Genomic DNA, 23800 nt, shown 5'->3' on the forward strand with positions numbered 1-23800 from the left:
CTTCTACTTACCTGAGTCGAGCATTTGTGGGTCCATTTCCTGGTGTGCGTGACAGTGATAGACATAGGAAGTGTGAGCCACCACAATATCTTATGGCAAGAATTATGAAAGTTTTGTAACGGCATGATTATAAAAAGGAACAATAAACAATTATTCAATTGTTGCCCAGCCTTGCTCACTCACAATATGACAGGTAGTGACATCCAAGTACACATTCACCACACATGCACAGGGCTCATTTTCAACAACATAATGGCAGTAATGTGGCTCAGGCTCACCTTGGGCGCTTGCTGGATGGAGGTGGAGATGCTTTTTCAAAGAGGATTAACTGAAGTAAAGCTTCCTCACTTCCCTCAATAGACACTGTCCTGTGACACAAGGCCAATAATAAGTCATGGGTCCCGACAGTACGTCAGAGCACTAACACCAGACCAAGTGCTGTTATTATGGTTAGTTTTATCCCTCTAGGGCACAATGTGGGTGGGTTTTTCCATGCATGCCAGTATACTGAATGTCAGAAAATCATAATGAACTATTAGATGTCAGTGATGTCATGTTGTAGTCCGTATTGCCTGTCGGATGTTCATATTAAACGTGACAAAAGCTTCAAATAATGGGGTAAATGTATTTCAATGAAAAAAGTTTTTTTCTACTCTCACCTCGGTATGACGTCATACCAGGCCGGTTTACTATTACTATTACTATTCAGGCACACTACTGCAGTGTTTAAATACACTGCTACATGTAGCTACATGTAACATCAGGGAAACTTGTAATCTTGGTTGCAAATGTTGTTTCTCCCCCTCATGTAATTTTCCTCTACTCTGCATGTTTTGTTAAAAAGCAAATGCTGCATTAAAATTCTGAGCGTCCTCTGCAGTTTGTCTCTGATCACAGAGAGCCATTCTACCTCCACACAGTGGATGTATTTACACAGACTGTGGCTCAGCACAAACGTTTGGTTTAAGATATTCTATGTACATGTATAGTCTTCTGTCTCTTAGTGAAGTAAACAAAAGAGCTTACATTTAATTTTGCCCCTGGTTGTCAATGTTACCACTGTATGGAAATCCTGTCAAATGCTCAGCATGTGACTGTTAAATATTTGCAAAGATGAAAATGTGCAGATTAGAAAACATTGTGTAAACCTTGTAATACCACATTCAGAGTTTACAAAACAAATAACGGGGAAATCTGGGAAGAAGTGTCTAAATAAATGATGAATAGATAGATAGATAGATAGATAGATAGATAGATAGATAGATAGATAGATAGATAGATAGATAGATACTTTATTGATCCCCAAGGGGAAAGTCAAGGTCCCAGTAGCTTAAGACATCACACACAACATTCACATACATCACAAACAGGATGATAAAAAAGCAAATCCACATGAATAGCATGGACAATAAAAGAAAAAATACTAAATAAAATAAAATAAAAAATAAAAAATCCACATGAATGTACAACAAACTAGTAGAAGTGCTACTTTAAGTCATTGAACCTGAAGCACATTGCAGCCCCCACCCCCAGCTTGTTAGGGGGGAATTCTGATTATAGTAATCCCATAGTCATTTGAAGCAGATTTAGATGTACTAACGTCACACTGGCAGCATAATGATAACTTTGAAAGGCAATCCAAATCTCTGTCCAAATTCAATTGATGTGCTGTTGTCACTGCAGTTAAGGGAAGAGAGATAATTTCGGTTAGGAGGGTGTTGAGGATGAACTGGTTGAACTTCGCTAATTTAGGACAATGTTGCGCAGGTATAGCTTTACATTTGTAAAGAACCAACATCAGATATTTGTTTGTACAAGCAAGATGAATTTGATATTACAATAATTTGATAACTACAAGAATGCAGCATAAGTGATTAGGCTTACAATGGCATTCGGGCAGGATTAGCTTGTTTAAATATTTCCCCCCTCATGTGCACCTAATATGTTTCAACTACCATCAGGTCTACATACAAGACACCTTAATCTCAGAAGCCTATAATCTGGCTCAGTGCATTGAGACGAATCATCCATTTTCCAGCAAAGAGCTTGACTTTGTGCATGGAAAATATTGCATTTTTTAGTGGAATTTTCATTTTAGGTTCCTGTGATTGATTGAGTCCATGATGACTAAATATGGTAAATGATTAAAATAACATTTAACACTTTTTAGTAATTCATATTATGCATGGTTAGTATCTGCACAATCTGTGACTTGTAACCTGTGCATTCAAAATGGGGCAGCAAAAGAAAGTTAAAGTAGTAGTTTGGGGTGGTGGTCATTTTTCCCTCCAATCTCTTCTTTCGTCAAAGCCCCTAGATGGAAATGATAGGCTTGATAGGCCCAATAGCTGCCAAGATAATGGCTACAGACGAGTAACAGAAAACCCTTGACAATGTAAACACACCGCTGCTATCCAAACCGCCGCTGCGTTTAGGCCGGAGCAGCCATTGACTGGCATAATCTGCTATATAAATCTGCAGCTTGGCCCTGTCTGGCCGCTGTCTGGGTTCTGTGCACTTGGACAAAAGCGACGGACACCTTGCCCACTGACAAAGGGCCTGGCCCTAATCGAAGTGGACAAGGCTTGCTGATGGAGCCTTTTTGAGCAATTGAACTTGGTCAATGAATCTTAGAGGACCTAATGAAACATAAGGGACAGGCAGTTTGACTCCAACAACGGGGGAAGCACCAAAGTGTCCTGTTTCTGCCTGTCAGCCTCAGAACTGAAGTTGTGCTTTGACCCATAATGCCTTTAATGAAAGCATGTCTGACCTGAGAAGATTCTGATGGTGTTGAACCTGTAGGCCACACAAGTGTTGTTGATGTGGTGCCATTCATTGTCGTTGTGGAATTCAGTTTTAGGCCTTTGATGGAAAAATCAGTCTGATCTGGCGCCATTCTGTTGTTTTGTTTTCGTCCTGGAACGTCACGAGAAAGGAGAACAGACCATAGTGTGTCTCCGGAGCAAACAGTTTGGGATGGAAGACATGCTGTTCTTCTTTGAAACTTTGAGGAAGGAGACTGAGTTCCTTTTAGAAAGCCCTGGGGAATGTGTATAGGAAAACCTGTGTGGGCCACTGGAATCTCCTCAAAGAGAAGGAGTACAGCACCAGTGCAGAGACTTCACCACGGGAGAGAGGAACTAGTCTTTGTGATCTGAAATGCCGTGGAAAAAGTATGCATTGTTCACAGCCTAACACATTTTTTTGTTCTTCTGGTCCTGTGACTCACCTACAAGGTCTTAGGCTCACTGACCCCTTCTAGCTGGCTGCCCATAATGCCCACACAAGTCCATGACACTACATTTCATTTACAACGAATCAGCTTACTGCTTACAAATTGCTCATTGTGCCAAAGTGTAACAGTTGGCAAGTGTGGAAAGCTTAAAAACGGGTCAAATTAACAATGAACAATAACAACAACAACAACAACAACAACAACAACAACAACAGCAAACACTGAATGAACACATTCATTCATTACACTCATTAGTACAATTTCATTATATTTTTGCACATGTTGAATATAACTTATAAAACACTACAATACAGTACAACTTGAGAGGTTTAAATTTAACACAGCTTTAGTTTATTTTTTGTATACAAAAAATACTGAACAGACAACAATGCAGAAAACAATACAACAATACTTACTGTAGATAGAATATAATGTTAAATATCAATAAAGCAGAGCTTTATTTCAATTGATTAAAAAAAATAAAAGTGTTAATACAAATACATATAAATAATACAAGTGATAAATATAAGTAAATATGTAATTGAAAGAAATAATAACGTTTAGCTAGATGTGAGTGAGTTGCAAGGACATGTTTTGTGAAGAATCTTTGAGTTCCCCTTTGCGATTTGCACGGTATGTCCCTAGCGAGGCTCTATAGCTAGTTCACAATGTTGTTTCCATGGAGACTAAAGTATCTCATAGACGCGAATGGATCTTTTTCTCATGGATGTATTATGGCTTGTTCTGTCTGATAGCAGACGTTGAATTAGTGCTTAACAACAATTTATAGAGACAAACAGCAAGTGTGTGTATTGTCGATATAATAATAGCAACTTCAGATAACTTCCTGACAACAGATGTGGTATATAGCTACATGTAAAAGTTAAATACCAGCGAGTCGCTGTCGTTTTAAAATGGATGCTAATTATGATACAATTATGCTTGAGCTAAATAATCAAGTCATCTTTGATTCTGATGAAACTAAAGAAGAGCAGGAGAGTTTTTTGTTTCACGAGAAGGTAAGTAATGTCCTGCTGAGGCCAGAACACTGAAATAAGATGATTAACACTTAATTGGACAGGTGACAGCAAGCTAAATGTAGCTAGTAGCAGCTAGCTTTTTACTTGCTATCAACTTATATATTTTAGCTTGAGTGGTAGGTTTTAGCATAACGTTATGATATGTTTAACATATTTCTATTGTATGTTTTATGTGTTTTATAAGTATTTGCGTTTTCTGTGTTTCACCTGAAAGTCAACTCTTGACTGGAGGACAACAATAAAGTCAAAGGTGAAAGGTGGAACTTTTTGACGCAGCAGCTATCTATCAGGGCACCTACCATACCTACTTAATCATTTTTGTATGTATTTAATACTACTACTACTACTACTACTACTACTAATAATAATAATAACTGGTAAAGCAACTTGAAAAACAGAGTTTAAGAGACTTTGAAAGACAAAGCATAGCAAGAGCAGGAAATGAAGAAGTCAATATAACAACAGAATGGGGCCTAACAAAAGCAAGACAAAACTAGGGTAAATAAAAAGAGAAGACAAAAGAGGCAAAACATAGTAGAGAGAAGACAAGATAAAACAAAACCATGACAAATAAAAAAAATGCAAATAAAAAGGGTAAAGCAATAAAATAAATAAGTAAAATGAAATCAAGTCTATAAAAATGGGTTTTAAGAAGTGATTTGAAAGAGTTCATAGATTCTGCGAGCCTTAGAGTATCTTCCCAGGCAGGTCGTCCCAAAGTGGAGGGGCCCTGATGGCAAGAGCACAGTCTCCTTTAAATTTAAAGGACAATTCCGGCGCAAAACGAACCTAGGGGTTATTAACAGATGTGTAACTACTCTGTCGCTCTCTGGGACATGTTTTCATGCTAATTGAATGTGTTTGTAGCTTGAAAGAAGCTAGCGCGGACCGCCAATTAGCTTACAACGCTAGTGTTCGGGGCACAGGGAAAGTAAAAATAAATCGCTATTTATACCACTAAAAAGGCTCAAAATATCACCAAACTTCAACGGTAGCATAATGAGGGTCCCTAAATGTTAACCGAAGCATTGAGAACTTTGTAATACCCGAATACTAGCGTTGTAAGCTAATCGGTGGTCCGCGCTAGCGTCTTGCAAGCTAAAAACTCATTCGATTAGCATGAAAACATGTCCCAGAGAGCGACAGAGTGGGTACACATCTGTTAATAACCCCTAGGTTCGTTTTGCGCCGGAATTGTCCTTTAAGCGGACCAGAAAGGCCCCACCGTAGGATCTAAAGCTGCAAACTGACTCATATATTCAACATCTCTGCCATATAGTTTGGAGCCAGATGCAAACGAGGCTTAAAAGTGATCAGTTAAATCTTTCTCACAACAGGACTCAGATGATATTCCCCCATCTCTGCTTAGCTACTTTGAAACCTCAAAGAGCAGAGCAGCAGTTTGTGAGAAGCTCATCCTTGAGGAAATTGAAGGTATGACAACTTGCACATCATGCAACGTTATGCTTCTAGAGGCATTACTTTTCTGTGGTGAACAAGGGCAATACATTAGCTCTCGTGTTTTGTAAATGGCTGCTCAAAATACTAATCTATCCTGGCACTTTTATTATTCTATGCATCTATAGCATTTCTAGATACAGATGTAGAATACAACAAGGAGACATCCAGTTATCATTACCTCCAAATACCATAGGTGAGCATGTTTCCTGTGATGATGGATGTGTTTTCTTTGAATTGCATCTCAGACTTCACTGCATCACATCACGCCGACGACACGATGAACTTGCCATTTGAACTCGATAAGGACATGAGGAAACCGAATGAGCAGGTAAATGTCTCTCTTTACTATTTTAGTCTCAAACTCTTACTGTATGAAGCATCCAAAATACAAGTTGTGGCAAACTACTCGTAAGTTATGTTTTGCCTGATACAGGTGACTTGTGACACAGAAAATGAAGAGAACAACACTTCCGCTGACACCTGCTTCCTTCCTGCACCCACAGAACCACTTTTCACTCACAATGTGTCAGTGTGTACCAACAATGAAGGTACAGTACATGTTTAGAAAAATGAAGTGAAAATGCTTGACGCAATGCCGTGTAAACCCCGCTTAGACTGTCGAATTTTTCGGTTTACAAAATGTCAGTACTTTTAGTAATTTGAGACATGTGTCACCCACACAAGTCTCAAATTACTGAAAGTACTGACATTTTGTAAACCAAAAAATTGTACAGTCTAAGCCACACTAGAAGGTGATAAAGTCACCTTTAAATTATCCTTTTCATTTGCGTATTTCCCACGTAAAAGCATCAAATTCTAGGCATCACTCGTGAATAACGCTTGCGAATACTTATGAATAAAAAGGACAATTCTTGAAAACCATTATTGATTAGGTACTCACGTCTGAGTTACAACATGATCTAAATTTAAAGTAAACAAATCTGCATGACTGGAGTTATCTGCACAGGTGTGATAGACGTTGATGCTAAATTACATCTTTTTCCTCTCTGTTCCTTTTTCATCGCACTGTTGAGGCCTTGCTGAAGGTCTGATAATGGAACTTCTGTTGTGAGAGAACCTTTGCCCACAAGTGGGCACTGTTGTCCTTTTTTGTTCTCATTAATGACTGCAGTAAGATAGAGTGTATGATGAAGATGTACATAATACCACCTTTTGAACAAAGAATAGAGTAGAGGGTTACATTTTACGAGTTTATAATTTCCTTAGATCTGGTCAGTGGTTAAAATGCTGATGGTGATGAAGCTTTTTCTTTTTAAGATTATTGTTTGGGCTTTTTTGTCTTTAATTGATAGGACAGCAGTAGACAGGAAAGGAGAGAGAGAGAGGGGGGGGGAGAAGATATGCAGCAAAGGGCCGCGGGTTGGAATCGAACCCGGGACACTGCGATAAAGACTGAGCCTTGATACATGGGGCGCACGCTCAACTAGGTGAGCTACCAGGCGCCCTGTGATGAAGTTTTTTGGCAACATGTTTGACATACAGATATGTAGTGTTTGAGCTGATGGAAATGCTGTAGTTAAAATTCTAAATTCAACATTTTGAAAGCCCATAACTGCTACACCACCAGTCTAATTTTGAGAACATTTGGAAGAATGACATACAGTATATTGCTACTGACTTGCCCAAGCGCTGCCCGATTCATTCACGTGAGATGACATATATACTTTTTTTATGCATTATTTTTGAGGCAGTTTGTTTTCACTGCATAGCACATGGTTTTCATCCTTGCTAACTAGTAATTAAGCCTTACATTTGTGTAAGTTGCAGCTGGAACAGATGAATACATGGAGAGTGAGAAGCATTTTGCATTTGAACTTGAAGCAGAGCAAGAAAAACGACACTGTGAGAAGAAGGAGGAGGAAAGGAGACAAATAGAAAGAGACTTCCAGAAGGAGCTGAAGAAGATAATGGAGGCCGAGAAGGTGAGTCTCTCTGGACTTCCTCTACTCAACATGATTACCCATAATAATTCTTAATATAGTAGATGTAGGTTTTGGTATTTAAGTATTTCAGGTGAGCAAATCTGTAATCTCCCACTGTCCCTCTTATATTTGTCTTACTGAAAAGGAACCTGGTACTTCAGATATGTCTAATAATATATGTAATAATTAGGGAAACAGACAACCGGAGGAAACTGTTGCCTTGCTCAAGTGCCCTTGAGAAAAATACTGCCTTTTTGCTTTTTCAAGAAATGTCGTGCTGTAGTGGTGAAGGCATCCAAAAGAGCACATTATCTTCTGGAATTTAAGTAAAGATAACAAGCTAGATTGATAGATAGATAGATAACAAGTTGTCAGAGAGTAAGACACACGTGCTTTGTGAAGAAAGATATCAAAGAGAAAATCCAGAATTTAAAAAGTGTTAAATGTCCTAATGTATACCATCGTCACGTTTATTTGTTGATTGTTGCTTTCTGTATCCAGCTGCATCAGAAGGAGTTTGAGTTGATGGGGAAAAGAGCTCAGCAAAAACTTGAACAGGAGTTGCTGCTGCAACAGGTATGCCTGAATCCTCTTGTTGCAGTTTTCAGCAGATATCCAACCTACAGAGACACCACTGGGTGTAGCCACTCTCCCGGGTTAATACGTTAAATACGGACATTGACTTACTTAACCCTTGTGTTGTCTTCCCGTCGACCATGAACTTGTTGTCCTTCCAAGTCAAAATTGAAAATGAACTGACGTTTTTGGCCCTTTTTTTTGATGCTTTTTTAAAATTCATGGTCAATAAACCTAATGTAAATGACATTGTACCTAATTTTTGAGTTAAAGAAAAGAAGTTACATTATCAGACCTTCAGCAAGGCCTCAACTAGGGCTGTACGATTCAGAAAATGTCACGATTCGATTCCGATTTTTAGGCTCACGATTCGATTCAATATTGATTTTCAATTCAAAAACGATTCTATATCTATCTATCTATCTATCTATCTATCTATCTATCTATCTATCTATCTATCTATCATGTGATTGCAGTAGACTTACAATTAAAAAGAAATTACATTTTTTAAAATATTAATCGATTTTTGGAATTCTATGAATCGATTTTGAATCGGTAGAGCTTGAATCGCGATTTGAATGTGAATCGATTTTTTTTGCACACCCCTAGCCTCAACAGTGCGATGAAAAAGGAACAGAGAGGAAAAAGGTGTAATTTAGCATCAAAGTCTATCACACCTGTGCAGATAACTCCAGTCATGCAGATTTGTTTACTTTAAATTATGAATTATTTTGGCTAATAGTTAAGATCTGAGGATGTTGAGTGAATCACAGACTGCTATGTGTCAAAGTTTAGTCAGGATGCTGTTTTAAAACCATTTACAATTTTGTTTCAATTGCTATGAAATCGAATAAAACACCCAAAATTCAATGGAAGTAATCATCATTTTTTTTACCTGCGAAGAACATTGTATGGAACCCACGCATTCATGTTATTTTGGGGCAATTTGGTTGTAAGAAACCCATATTTCTAATATAAAAAAACTTTGAAAACGGGTCAAATTTGACCCGAGGACAACAAAAGGGTTAACAATCTTATTTCATCATTATTTCAACAACTGTGAGATTATGTGGAAAATCGTGGTCTCTTTTGGGGGGGGGTGTTTGACTTCTCAAATCAAAATATAATCTATTTCATTTCATTTCATTTATTTTTATTTCGAACAAAACTAAAAATACATATACACATACAGTATGTACCTATATATACATATACATACATACATACATACATACATACATACATACATACACATGCATATACATATACATACAAATACACATACATATACATATATATCTATAAAATAAAAAGTGTGTAGCAACACACCAAAGGAAATAGAACAATATCCATACAGTGTTTACAAATAATATTAAAAATACTATTACAATTTCTAATTTTAAAAATGTGTCTACACTTAGAGGTCTGTTAGAAATGTATATGTGGACTGTTTTAATGGACTGTTTTTAATTCAATGAAATGTTTCTAATGAAATGGGACAGCTGTCTTTGGTGTAACTCTAGTGTTTCTCTTGACCAATTAGGAACTGATCAGAAACTTACAGAGACGAGTGGAGGAAGAGAGGAGGATGAGGGAAGAGGAGCAGAAGAGGATAAAGGATGAGGAGGACAAGAGGAAAAGGGAAGAGGAGAAAATCAAGATAGAGGCAGAGAGGAAAAGAATGGAGGAAGAGACAAGGAGGAAGCAAGCGGAAGAGAGAAAAATAGAAGAGATAACACTTAAAAAAGAAGAGGAGAGAAAACATAAGGAAGAGGAAAAGAGGAGAATGGAAAGGGAGGAAAAGAGGAAGAGAGAAGAGGAAAGAATCGAGATTGATTTGGAAAAGAACAAGCTAGAGGATGGGATGAGAATGACAAAGGAGAAAGACGAGAGGAAAAGGGAGAAGGAAAGACAAGAGACAGAAGAGGCAAGGAAAAAGATGGAGAAAGAGAAGAGAAAAATGAAGGAAGAAATTAGCCTGGAGGAGGAGGAGGAGGAGAGAAAAACGAGCAATAAAGAAGATATGAGAATACAGGAGGAGGTGAGAAGAACTAAGGAGATTGAGGAGAGAAAGAAGCAGGATGAGATGAGGACAAATAAAGAAGAGCAGGAGGCTGATGATAGAAAAACGATGGCTCAGGAAAAGCTTAATGAAGAGATGAGGAGGCGGGGTAAAAGTCAAGATGAACATGCAGATGAAGAAATAAAGTTTGTGGAGAGGAAAAAGAAGGAAGAAAAGGACAGGAAAAAAACAGAGGAGAAGAGGGAGGTGAAGGAAATGGTAAGAGAAAAGGAAGGGGAAAACAGAAAACTTAAAGAAGAACTTAGACCCATCGAAGAGGATGTGGAGACGAAAACGGACTATGAAAAGAAAACAATAGAGGAAGAACAGAAGAGGAAGCAGAGGGACGAAGTGTATTACAGAATAAGGCTTAAAGAGGATCAGGAGGGGTACAAAGGCTGTGATGTGCACAACAGAAAGTTGGAATGTGAGAGCAAAACAAAAGAAAAGAAACAGGAGGGGACGAGCAAAAGGGAGGAGGAGATAAAAAATGTGGAGAGAGAGAAGCAGCTGAAGGGAGAATTTATGGGAGAAACTGAGAAAGAGGTTCCCGAAAAAACTGAAAAAGAAATGAGACTTAAAGTAAAGGAGGGGAGCCAAAAGAGAGTGGTGCACGACACGGAAAAGGACGTAAGAGCAAATGAGCTGCAAGAGAAAAGAGAAAATAACAGCACAAATAAAGATAAAACAGAAAACTCCCTGGTCTCACAACTACAAGACAGCACCTGGACTTCCTCAAGCCCTGGTCCTTTATACAGTGAGTCTACAGTCAGGCCCCCCAGTACTGAAACCATACCAGAACAACAACATGACCCAGAAGAGAACATCAGTCAGACTTCCCTAGATAAAACTGTGGACTGCGAAAATCAAGCAGCAAGGCCTTCTCCTCTGTTTTTACCCGTGTGCCTCCCAGTGCACACAGAGAAGAAGAGGCTGTCATGGATGAAAGACTGCATCCCCTGGTCCAAACTCTCCCTCCAGAACAAGAGGAAGCAGAAAGGATCCGTCCGGAGTCGGAGAGGGCTGCGAGGCGCTGCCGAGGCCAGCAGTCTGCCACCTCTCTGCCCAGACACTTTGCTTCAGTTCACAGGCAGGAAATCCCTGCAAGAGGTAAGATTTGTACAAATGCTCGGCCATGATACAGACACACTGACAATACCATTTGTGAAAGATGAAGTTGTTTAAACACTGATATGCAAGTCTGTGGGATTTGGCCTGAAGTGCTTATACTCATACTCATGCTGAAAAATGTTGTAGTTTTCTCAGAACTAAATTGTTGTCACTGGAAACGGTACTGACACATGGAACTCTAAACTCCCCTTTGAAACTCATCCTTTTGCGTTAGTGGACGTTCACCCACCAGAGCTATCTAGTAGTATGCAAATGAAACCTGTTATGACTTTGCGGTAAAAAGACAATGTTGAATAAACCAAATGTATTAAATACTGTATTTGCAAGGAAATTTGTACTACTGATTCCACCTAGCTATGTTAAAGGATGCTCCGTATTAGGGCTGAGCAATATATCGATATCGTGATATGAGACTAGATATCGTCTTAGCTTTTGGATATTGCAATATCGTAATATGGCTTAAGTTTTGTCTTCTCCTGGTTTTAAAGGCTGCATTACAGCAAAGTGATGTCATTTTCTCAACTTACCAGACTGTCCTAGCTGTTTTATTATTTGCTTTTAACCAATTCATCATTATAGCCATATTATTGATGATTATTTCAAAATCTTAATTGTTGAGGTATTAGGTCAAGAATATCGTGATATCTGATTTTCTCCATATCGCCCAGGCCTACTCCGTATTAGCAGTGACCCTTTTCTTTTTAAAGGGGATTTTAGGCCTTTAATTCCACAGGACAGATGAAGACATAGAGCGGGGGAATGACACGCAGCAAAGGGCCGCAGATCGGAGTCGAACCCGCAGCCTCTGCGTCGAGGAGTAAACCTCTACATAAGTGCGCCTGCTCTACCAACTGAGTTAACCCGGCCACCTCAGTGACCCTTTTCTGACTAATCCATATTTGATATAATATATGACATATCCCTGTGCCATGTCACACATGCCAACTTTAGAATAACCTTTATTTATTCAGGGATGGCACTACAGCACAAATAAAAAGAAATAAAAACAATCTAAAAAATTACAGTACAAATAATATGGTCATAAAAATAATCCGATCATAAAACAATACCCAAATAACAATGTGTAAAAAAAATTAACGAAGGAGCAATTACAAAATGACAGTACATATAAACAATCAAATCAGATGTGAATCGCTGATGTAGGCGAATAAGAGGGCTCTTAAAAACAAGAGCAGTCCCTCTGTAACACATTTTCAAGCATCATCTTGAGCGTCCCAATGGAAACGAGTTGTTCTAATTTGAGAGAATCTGTGAGCGTGTCTGATATGTTGTGTTAGTAAGATTAAGCAGCGAAGACAGATACACTATATACTTAACCGTTCAAAATCCAGAAAGACCTTCTGAACTTTAAAGCATCTTCGCCTATCTTTCAGATGACTACAGTGACCCTGGAGGACTTGCCTGGCTGTAGCTTAACCACTCTCGCTCAGTGTACTCAACTTCAGTCCCTCACCCTCAGACGCTGTGGCCTCAAATCCCTGGAAGGCATCGACCAGATACCACAGCTCTGCTACATCGATGTACAGGTGGGTATTCAGTCAATACATAATGAGGTTACTGTCTTAAATGCCACTTTTTCAAGGGACATTAAGTAATCCAAGATCTTTACTTACCTCTATGTTGTGCAGATCTTGGTTATTGTCAGTTAGATATCATTATCTTTGTATTCTGTCCTGAGATCTTTATTTGTTTTGTTACAGGAAAACGACATCTCATTTGTCAACTGTGAAAATATGACTAGTTTACGAGTTCTTCAACTCGGCCACAACAAGCTGACGTCCATCCATGGTTTAACTGGTGCTGAAAATTTGGACGTTCTAGAGCTCTCACACAACTCCATCACCCGCATTGGTGAGAACTATGTACCTAATGGAACATTCACTTGGATGTTTATTATGAGTATATTTGTTGTAAAGAAACAAATAACATTCAACAGATTGTTGTCATTGTAATGTGTGATTGTGTCACACATTACAATGAAGGTCTTTAGTTTTAATTTTGTAGCCCAAGTCTGCAGTACTCCACCAGAGGGCAGCATCTCTCTTCTTTTCAGCCCTGGGCTTCATTCACTTTACTACAATATGCATTGAAAAGTGATTTATTTACTGAAGTGAACTGGAGCCCTGAGGCTAAAGTCATAAATAGATATAGGCCTGGCAAAAGGTTAAACACATTGAATTGTATATTCAGCTACTGTAACATCGTGACTCACCTCTAAAACTGAATTTTTATAGGAGAGGGCTTTTGGACTGTCTCATTTCAAATTAAGTTTTTTAGACATGCTTATGCTTTCTTTACTGCTTATATGCAGACTCACCCTGTGCCTTTTAGCAATCTACATAAGTGTCTTCTCATTGTCCGTCTCATTCCTAGCTGGTCTGGAGTCTATGAGGAGACTGCAGAGGTTGTCACTGGATCATAACCAGCTGATCAGCACCAAAGGACTGAGGGACGTGTTCACTCTCCTGCACCTGAACTGCTCACACAACCACCTGGCAAGCGTAGAGGGTCTGGAGAACAGCGCTCTGCTCAACACACTGGACCTGAGAGCCAACAGCCTTACTGAGGTAAGAAGAAAAACGGAAAGCATTGTGTTTGGATGTCACTGTTCAGGGTTGCAGTTTTGTGTGAGATCTGTATAGAAACTGATTTGGATGTTTGGAGGGTGTGGAGGAGGTTAACTCAACAGGTTGTATTGAATTAGGCCCACGTCATTCTGTTTTGATCTGGTAGTGATGTAAATAATTTGTATTTAGCGATGTAGGGATTTTCCATGGAAAATCAGCAAAAAAAGCCAATAAAAAAAAAAAAGAATATGCAGAAAACAAAAGATAGAAAACTTTTGCTTTCTGCATATCACTATACTTCTTTTTCATTTTCGTATCAAGATGCGGAGAGAAAAATATAACACAATATTTCCTGTATTGGTTTTAAAATCACAAACCCCACATTAGAATTCTGACAGGGATCGGTGTGTGGTGCTAGTCATAATGATAAAAACCGTCTGATTTGTGTGTGTCAAACCTTCAAAATAAAGGCTTGAAAGTGTTACAAATACATACAGTATGTGCTGATTTAAATCAACAACTCCTGAGAGGAAGCAAATTTGGGGGCTCACATTATCACCTTAAACAGATCATGGTTGAACAGATTATCTTGACAAAACCACAGGCTGGGGAAACCAAAATTTCCCTTTGACTACAACTTAATGTCATGGCCTCATATGGAATATTTTCAAAGTTTACCCCATCTGTGAAAAAAAACTAAACAAAACAAAAATCTAAAATTCAAAAAGATATTGAAAATCTGTCACATGTCTGTCTGTAACCCTGAACAGGATTAGGGGTTTAAATGGATGGATCAACTAAAGGAACGTAATATCTTCCTTCAGTCCAACAAAATTGCCCATTGAACTAAAAAAGGATGCGATGTAACAAGCTCAATGTAAGTGATCTGAGAGTGATGGTGCTCAGTGTAATATTTTACAAAATCGGGGCGATGGCACACTCCATTTTCCCACATACGATACACTAACAGAACACTTCTATTTGCAGACAGCAAATATGAACTTTGACCTGAAAGTCTCCAAAACATTGAAGTAAAGCATGAAGCTCATTCTATTTGAACTAAAAGAGAGATGCAAGAGAGTCAGAATGCACAATACCGGGGCCCTGCCACTGGCTTACCTTAATGAAAGGTACTGATTGATGTTATAAGTTACATTACAGTTACATTAGTCAAAGTATCTTCCGTGAGAATGCTCCATAAGCAACAATTGGAGAGAGAATGTCCAATTACCTAACTTCCTTGGTAATTGCTTGATGAGGCCAAAGTCGAGAAAAAGAAAACCATGCAAAATAAAGGTACATACAAACAATAGTTGTAAGCATGATAATTTATATACCTTCAGTATTTTCTTTTTTTTTGTGATCAAATGTTTTTTTTTATTTTCTTAAAGAGAGCAAGAAAAACACACACATCCAGTATACAGATGTGCATACGATATACAGTAGTTAAGAACATTTTTGCTTCACTCTCCCCGCAAACCCTCCCCGGTGGCGACCCCCCGTCCCCCCAAGACCTCGGGATAAGTTAAAGCAATATAGCAATATAGCATCATACATTACTTGCATCAAGCATAGACATAAAACAAACAGCATCCTCATTTCACTAGCTCCTTTACCTTATCATACGCACCAGCCCACTGTGAAATAGTTCTCTCACTCGCGCCGTGCATTCTAGCCACTGAAAGCTCTATGGTGATTACATCACCTTTAGTATTTTCTAAAACACCCCTTAGATCGCAGCTGAGCTTAACTTGTGGCCGACACTGATGACTGTAAACACAGCAGGACTAAAACAACTGACGTTGATGGACGGGGTCATTTAGGCGTCGCTGGACCAGCAGCAGCAGCAACAACAGAAAGTTAGTCTAACCCCAAAGTGTGACCAGTGGTAACTGACAACTTGACCCAGTTTTTTTTCCATCAGCCCCCCAGTCTGAACAACCAGGTCCTCCTCAGAGAGCTGCATCTAGATGACAACAGCATCTCCTCCCTGCAGGGCCTCACTGCTTGCTGGCTCCCTCTCATGCAACATCTCTCTGTGGCCCAAAACCGGTATATTCCTCCAGTCCTACTTGCTATCTGTCTTTGAATTATGCCTGTATGTGATAGTAGCACATTTTTCAATTTGGTTTTTATAATTTGATATCAAAAGTGAAAACTATAATGTTAAATTACAATGTATTGACGCTTTCAAAAGGGGTTATAATTTGTCTGTGTGTGTCCTAGAATTACCCAGCTGCCCTCCATGTCTGATTCTGTGTCCCTTGCGAATCTGGATCTTCGATTTAACTGCATGTCAGGTAACAGGCTGTCTTGATTAATCAGACTATATAAACCCCATTTCTCATCATAAAAGCTTTACTTTATCATTCCCAGTCCCTTATTCCCACTCAGCCACAGATTGATTTTACTTAACAAAAGAATTTACAATAGCTATACATTTACAAACCTTTGGGCATAAACACTTTACAGTATATGTCTCCATGGAAAAAAAAGATGCACAAGTTCTGAAACACGTATCTATTTATTTCATTCAGTCGATGTAGCGCTGCATAAGTAGACGAGACACTGGTGAGAGGGAAGAATAGATGGAAAATTAGACACTGACAAGGCAAAGATGTTTTTCCTCTTCTCTCTCAGAGCTCCAGAACGTGTGTGAAAGTCTGGAGGGATGTCCATCCCTGCGAGAGGTCCACCTCACAGGGAATCCTCTTCAGCAGGAGAGTGGCTGGAGGTAAGATGAGGGCTGGATGGAGGAGTTAGGCTTTTTAATGATCTAAAGCAGAGATTTTCAACAAGGGGGTCCGGGACCCCTAGGGGGTCCTCAGAGTTAGTGCAGGGGGGGTGCCAAATTATGTAAAAAAAAAAAATTCTTGTTTCAAAAATGAAAATAAGTCTGAAAATATACATAAATATGAATGCAACATTTTAATAGCAAAGATAAATTTGCCTATTTGTAAAAAAAACAAAAAAAACAAATAGGTAGCTATGATAGTCATACAGTTAAGCTTAAGTAGTCACTGTGCCTTCCGGATGTATGTTTAACATTAAAACATGATGCATAAATATAAAAATAATGGATAAAATAATATCCATTTCTTTTCATCCATTCTGCCCAGTTTAATATGCAACTCAATTGTATACAATATATGCAGTAGGTGGTCCGTACTCAGTCTCTCTTTCAGCTATAAAAGATGTTGAAGACCCCTGATCTAAAGTCATTGTTTTCTAATGTGGATGCATCTGCTTCTAAGACGAATCAGGCAGAGCTACTGTATTAAGATGATTTGAATGTGCCCTGTACTCTCTAATCTTCTGGATGCTTGTTCTGTTCACCTCTAACTTTAGCGCCTTCTCCTCTGCAGTACCTACCACGCAGACAACATAGAGTAATTAGAAATTTCTGCCGTTCTTTCCGGAAATTCTTTGGACAAAGGGTTCAGTTACAATTTCCTTTGCTCTGAAATATCACTCGCCGGGATGAATGTTCAAAGGAACATACCAGTGGAAATCTATAGCTGTGTTCGAAACCGCTCCCTCATTCACTCACTCACTATTCCCTTTATAGTGTTTATTAAATAAACAAAGCGAGCACCCAGGAGGAGAGTAAAAGGTTGTTTATATGTTGCATGTTACATTTCCACTGTTTAGACACGAAAGCCCGCTCCATTTTTCCTTTTCAGTTTTCGCGGTGATTTCTGCTTCTTCTTCTCCTCTGGGAAAACACGGCCACGTTGCATTGTGGTATACGGGAGTAAAATGTAGGGTACATCGTATGTACAATCAAATCAGCTGTGCATTGTGGGTATTTTATAGTGGACTATATAGTGATTGAAATTAACCACGGAGAATTCGAACACCACTACAAAATGGCAAACACACTATATAGTGCACTATTTCAGTGACGGGACGGTTTTGAACACAGCTTATTTCTTTATCACAAATTTCGTTCTACTGGCTCAGGTAGTCTAAACATTCCAGCAGAACACAGGCCTTCCTGTCCACTTCCCAGGATTAGCACTGTGATCCGCGTCCGCTATTAGATTACTGCGACGTGCCACCGACATCTGTGCTTACGTACGCCACACTAAGTGCTCGTAATTCCCAAAATATTTGTACAACAGAAAAATCCATTCTCATTTCAGTGTCAGTTTGCTCATTCACTTATCATGACTAAATATTTTTCCCGAGTTAAGACAGTTGCAGTGAGTTTATATAAAAAATATGCACGACCGCTCATATTCTTAATGCTTCTATTGGTCTGTCATGAGCAATGATGTCAGGTTCGCAAAGTTGTTTGGCTCCTCAAAACTACTCACACCCATTTAGTAACACCAAAATATGAAAACCTATACTTCTCTTGCCCCTTTCAAATAGCCCTGAATGTTTCAGTTTAGAAAATAATTTTATGATGTCTTAACTGTGAAGAGTTGAATGTCAGTTGCACACATAAAACATTCCTTCTTTTGTACCACTGGCCAGTTGGTTTAATGATGTGGACAGTTTGAATATAACATTTCTGTTTCTTGCTTAGTGGGTTATTCACTGTCCAAAAGACATCCTAAAAACATGGGTTACTTGTGGACGTTTTTTCCGTCGCAAGGCTTAACTGAAACATTACCTTAATATTTCCTTGAACTTTACCTAACCTCCAATGCCAACAGTGGAATTAACCCTCTTGCATTTCTACACTCATGCCCTGACCCTTTCATCCTGAGCCAGTGATAACACCGGCTAAATTAAAGCAGCAAAAGGCAAGCGCTAAGAATTACACTCCCTGTAGGCAGCCCCTGATCCAGGAGACCTGGAAGAAGAAAATATTGGGCCTGATTAATCAGGGCCACTTTAAGAGCCTGTGGTTTGGAGGAAGTCTTCACTAAATGAAATACGGACTTGTGCCCATACGGGCTGGAGTAGGAGGATAAAGGAATGTGAGCCAAGAACAGCGTTTCCCTCAGAAAGGAGGAGGAAATTTATATTAATTTAGGGAACGTTCAGGTTAAAGTCCAAGTATAGTCAATGTAGATATAGCTGTAAGGAGAGAACGAGATTCATAGCATCTATATTGTGAAGCTCCTACTTTCTTCTAAAAAAAAATATGACTTTAATTTATTCTTTCAGTCTTTACAATATACACATTGCTCCAACAGAAAAATGCTTCATGCTTCAAAAAGACAAGAAGAGAGAGACTGAATGTAGTGCAGAGGTTATCACAGTACAGAGAGAGGTGTCTTTCTGAAACCAGAAAAACTCCCCAGTTAATGAGAATCAGCCATTGTAAACATCCACAACTGATGGCATCCAGTTATTTGTACATAGGTCTACTTTGCATTCTCCCAAGTGTGTCTAAATGGCGTCCATTCCTTAATTGAATTACATTACATTGCCCACCTCAATGAGCTCATGTAACCGTCAAAAGGTCCTATTTGGGTTTGGAGCTTCATTTGAAGGCAGCCAGCCAGATAATATGCCCGAAGGGTTGAAATCTAATCCGGATCTGTTTCGGAGAGACCAAGTGGGCCACATCAAAACCATATCCCTCTGACAGTACACAGATCCCGTGCTTTGTGGTCACGTCTTTGTCTCAGGGTGGCAGTAGGGACGGGGAAATTATGCCTCTGATCAGAATACATTATGAACCCTTTATATGGGTTCAAATTTGGATCAAAATTGTCTGCAAGAAAAGGGTTCATGATCCATACCTGAATCAGAATAAACCACCTGAGGCACCATCATTTGTTTTTTGTTTCTGACTGTAATACTTTGCTCTCTGCTTCATCTTTATTAGTTGTAAGGTCAGTAGGTACATCAACTGGATTATAACAGTAAAATGGAGCTGTGTTTTAAATAATCCAGCAGAATCTACTATTTAAAAAATCTATAGCCATGGATTTTTTTTAAAACATCTTGAGATATCCATGTAAAGAGATACAGTATGAAATAAGAACTGCTCAAATTTTCACAAAAACACACATTGTGAGCTGGTGAAATGAAAGGTTTACCCTCAGCACATGTTTTATCCTCCTCTGGTGACATAGTAGACATGATTTAAGAGCATATGGTGCTCTTGGAATCAATTTTGAAAAAGTTCTTCAAAATAGACTTTGTAGCCTGAAGGCTTGCATTTTTTTACGGGTTTTATTGTTGCTGTTCCCAAGTGTCCTGTAGAGTTTCTAGCGCCACATTTTCCCACTGAATACAGACCACATTTGGCCTCCACTAGTAGATGCTCTGAGTCTGTTTCTCTGGCAGATAGTTGGGATTCCTCTGCTTGTACATCCTTAGCCTCAGGCTGCAGTTACTGCTCCCCCAGACTCACAGCCACTCAGGGCTCCCCCCCAGTTTGTAGGCTGATACTACCTAACATATGCCATGGGTAGAGTTCTTATCTAAAGTGCCTGCGTAACTACACTGTGAGAAAACAATATAGTTAAGTTGACAATTACATTACCTGTCTTAAAATGTAATCACTGTAAATAGATTAGGCCAGAACACAAAATGTACAGTGAACTCAGCATAGAGAACAGCATGTACTATGAGTGGCCTCAGTGGGACCTGAAACAGTCTTCTCAAACTCTTAGTTGTCAAACTAAATAGAGAATGGCTGCTTTAACCCTTCAGTATTACAGATACCTTTTTACCAATTGAGATATACGGATAGAAATGTATGATAATGTAAATATGGTTTTACAAGTATACCCTTTGGTAAAAGCTCTCAACAGAAGCTCTCTCTCTAACTTGAGCATCATTTTGAAAATCCTGAGCGGAAATCTCAGCCATTTTTTTTAGTTCTATTCATGCCGCAATCAAAAGCCTTCATCGTCTTTGAATACTTTGTTGTTTATACCAACTGTAGGACTCCCCAAAGTGGATGTATTCACTGCAGTGGTCGAAGAGGGCTTTCAAAATGCTGTACTATAATGTAGAACAATAGCAGCAATAGTATAGTTATTTAAAAAGACTGAAATGGGATGTGAATGTGTCTGCTAGGTCTTAGTAGATAAAAGATAGAAATATAAAACTTTATTACTGTACTTTTGTCATCTAAATTTTCAAATAAATGCAGTGTTGTTGTTCAGTGTTGCTGCCAATATTATAGTTGATATCATGGTTTTATTTTGTATTATATGTATTCTATTTGTAAACCACATTGGTTGTTGATTGTGTGTTGTTTAAATACAATACTCCTTAAATAAATATCCCAAAAACTGTTTTCCATTTAAGTACGCTGCTTATACTATTAGACGTATTACAGGAACTAAAAAAATAACTGTAACAAAAAAATGAAGGCCATTAAAAGGTGGCCTTAATGACCCCTGATATTTTATCCAGCTTGCTCTCCTTTTCAGATCCACTCTGCAGAAAGCAGTGCCTGGGCTGAGGGCCATCGATGACCAGGAGACAGACTCTTTTCTACCGCCCCCTGCTGTTCAACAGGTCAGCTTGGCTCCGGGCAGCTTCCTAGTGTTCTGCCAGGCTCAGCTTCAGCAGACTGGTGATTTACAGCAGCAGCACAGCAGGGAGCTCAGGTAAGAGACTGACTGCTTGTGTGGATGGACTGTCAGTGCACTGTGTCTAGTGTGGAGGAGCGCAGGTTAATCCTTTCTATCTCTCTAATACTGGCACCAGGGATGTTCAGAGTTTCCGCTTAGTTATATAATAATAATAATAATAATAATAATAATAATAATAATAATAATAATAACTTTATTCAAATAGCACCTTTAAAAACAAAGTTTACAAAGTGCTTTGACAGACAAGCAAGGCAGATGAGGTCAGTAAAAATAACAGGCAGCCAAACAGTAGGGCCAACGTCACAAACTGATCCTGCGAGGCTTATGTCCTCGGGCATATCGTTCCAAAGTCGAGGGGCCCTGATGGCGAAAGCACGGTCACTCTTAGTTTTAAGCCTTGACTCTGGAACAGCTAAAAGGGCCCTGCCCGAGGATCTAAGGCTACGAACTGGCTCATATGGGGACAACATATCTGCTATATAGCTATGAGCCAGACTCATACAGGCTTTAAAAGTGATTAGTAAAATCTTAAAATCAATTCTAAAACAAACAGGGAGCCATTGGAGAGAAGCCAGGATTGGGGTAACATGATGTCATCTGTTAAAACCAATGAGAAGCCTAGCTGCTGCGTTTTGAACCAATTGGAGGCGAGAGAGTGACCTTTGGCTGATGCTGGAGAGGAGGGAGTTACAGTAGTCGAGTCTGGAGATGATAAATGCATGAATTACTTTTTCCAGGTCAGAGCGGGAGAGCATGGATTTTATTCTGGAGATGGTTCGTAATTGAAGGAAAAAGGACTGGACGACCTTGTTGATGTTGGGATGGAATGTTAAATCTGAGTCAAATACAACTCACAAATTTCTGGCGGTTGGCTTCATATTGGCAGACAGGGGACCAAGGTTACTCTCAACGAGACTTGCAGGATTTGGGGGATTGAACAGTATGATTTCTGATTTTGAGTTATTGAGTTGAAGAACGTTTTTGACATCCAACAGTTAACATCATTAAAGTGCCCATATTATGAAAAAATCACTTTTTCTGGGATTTGGGGTGTTATGTTGTGTCTCTGGTGCTTCCACACACATACAAACTTTGAAAAAAATCCATCCATGCTGTTTAGAGTGAGATACAGTTTCTGAATGTGTCCTGCCTTCAGTCTCTGGGTGAGCTGTTCAAAATCGGCACGGCTTGTGACGTCACAAGCCGAAACGAGCAGGCTAACCGCAACCATTAGCTCGTAGCGTTAGCATGCTAACGCTAACGCTAGCATGCTACCTCGTTCTCAGTAGCAAAGCACTGCTACAACACCACACAAGTTCACCATAATCTACAAAAGAACTACTTACATGTGCGCCCTCATTTAGAAGTCTCCCAGCTAATCCTGCCTTGTAACTGACTGAAGTTGTAGAAACAGCCTTTCTTTTACTGTCTATGGAGCTAGCTAGCTGACATGATCTACATCTGAGCTACTGCACATGTGCAGTGCAATCAAAGATGGTACAGAAGAAGAAGAAGAAGAAAAGAGGTCTCACTCTGTAGCTAAAACAGAGACCAGGTGAAAAGAGGATCTGCAGCAGTGAGAGAGAGCACTGCAGTACAACAAAAATATGGTGTTTTTTGAAAATTAAACCATGTAAACCTATTCTGGTGCAACATTAAAATACAATAAAGAACCTGAAAATGAGCATAATATGGCTGCTTTAAGACAGTTTAAAACAGCAGCTAGGCTTTCTGGGGCGTCCGGTCTCAAAGGAAGGTATATCTGTGTGTCATCCGCATAACAGTGAAAAGAGACGTGATGCTGGAGGATATGGCCTAGCGGAAGCATGTAGATTGAAAATAAAATTGTATAATAAAATCGAACCCTGCGCTACTCCATAGGTAATATTTGCTGTAGATGATGAGTAATCACCTATGGAGACCGAGTAGGTTCTCTCTAAAAGGTATGAATAAAACCAGCTCAGTGCAGTATCCTTGATGCCAACCCAGGATGGCGGTCCAGGCGGCCAATTAAAATAGTATGGTCTTCTGTGTCGAAGGCTGCACTTAGGTCTAAAAGAATTAAAATTGTAACAGTCTTACATCATCTGTATTGGTAAATTGAAATGTCTAGAGAACTTATTTCATGGGAAGCAGCTAATGGGAAGGGAGGAGGGAATTGCTCAGCTCAGATTTGTTCATTCAAAATTGGCTTTCAGGGTAATGAATGCAGCATGTACTGTACTGTTGTTCCAGTGTCACGGATAG

General features: G+C 39.2%; 1 protein-coding gene across 2 annotated transcripts in view; it reads left to right on the forward strand.

The window, feature by feature from the left end:
- The first annotated feature begins 3923 nt into the window (after nucleotides 1–3923).
- lrriq1 (leucine-rich repeats and IQ motif containing 1) overlaps nucleotides 3924–23800 on the forward strand; it is a 48964-nt gene continuing 29087 nt past the window's right edge. Inside the window, exons 1-14 of one of the 2 annotated variants that reach the window (XM_031295319.2) lie at nucleotides 3924–4257; nucleotides 5616–5712; nucleotides 5985–6067; nucleotides 6173–6287; nucleotides 7522–7682; nucleotides 8184–8258; nucleotides 9802–11430; nucleotides 12846–12998; nucleotides 13173–13323; nucleotides 13846–14039; nucleotides 15964–16091; nucleotides 16266–16339; nucleotides 16680–16773; nucleotides 21389–21568. In XM_031295319.2, coding sequence (XP_031151179.2) covers nucleotides 4153–4257; nucleotides 5616–5712; nucleotides 5985–6067; nucleotides 6173–6287; nucleotides 7522–7682; nucleotides 8184–8258; nucleotides 9802–11430; nucleotides 12846–12998; nucleotides 13173–13323; nucleotides 13846–14039; nucleotides 15964–16091; nucleotides 16266–16339; nucleotides 16680–16773; nucleotides 21389–21568 — 3239 coding nt within the window. In that variant the 5' untranslated portion in view covers nucleotides 3924–4152. The remainder of the gene's footprint in view (nucleotides 4258–5615; nucleotides 5713–5984; nucleotides 6068–6172; nucleotides 6288–7521; nucleotides 7683–8183; nucleotides 8259–9801; nucleotides 11431–12845; nucleotides 12999–13172; nucleotides 13324–13845; nucleotides 14040–15963; nucleotides 16092–16265; nucleotides 16340–16679; nucleotides 16774–21388; nucleotides 21569–23800) is intronic. The other variant, XM_036003346.1, reaches the window with a different exon arrangement.

This window comes from Sander lucioperca, chromosome 7, assembly GCF_008315115.2.
Source record: "Sander lucioperca isolate FBNREF2018 chromosome 7, SLUC_FBN_1.2, whole genome shotgun sequence".
Taxonomy (NCBI): domain Eukaryota; kingdom Metazoa; phylum Chordata; class Actinopteri; order Perciformes; family Percidae; genus Sander; species Sander lucioperca.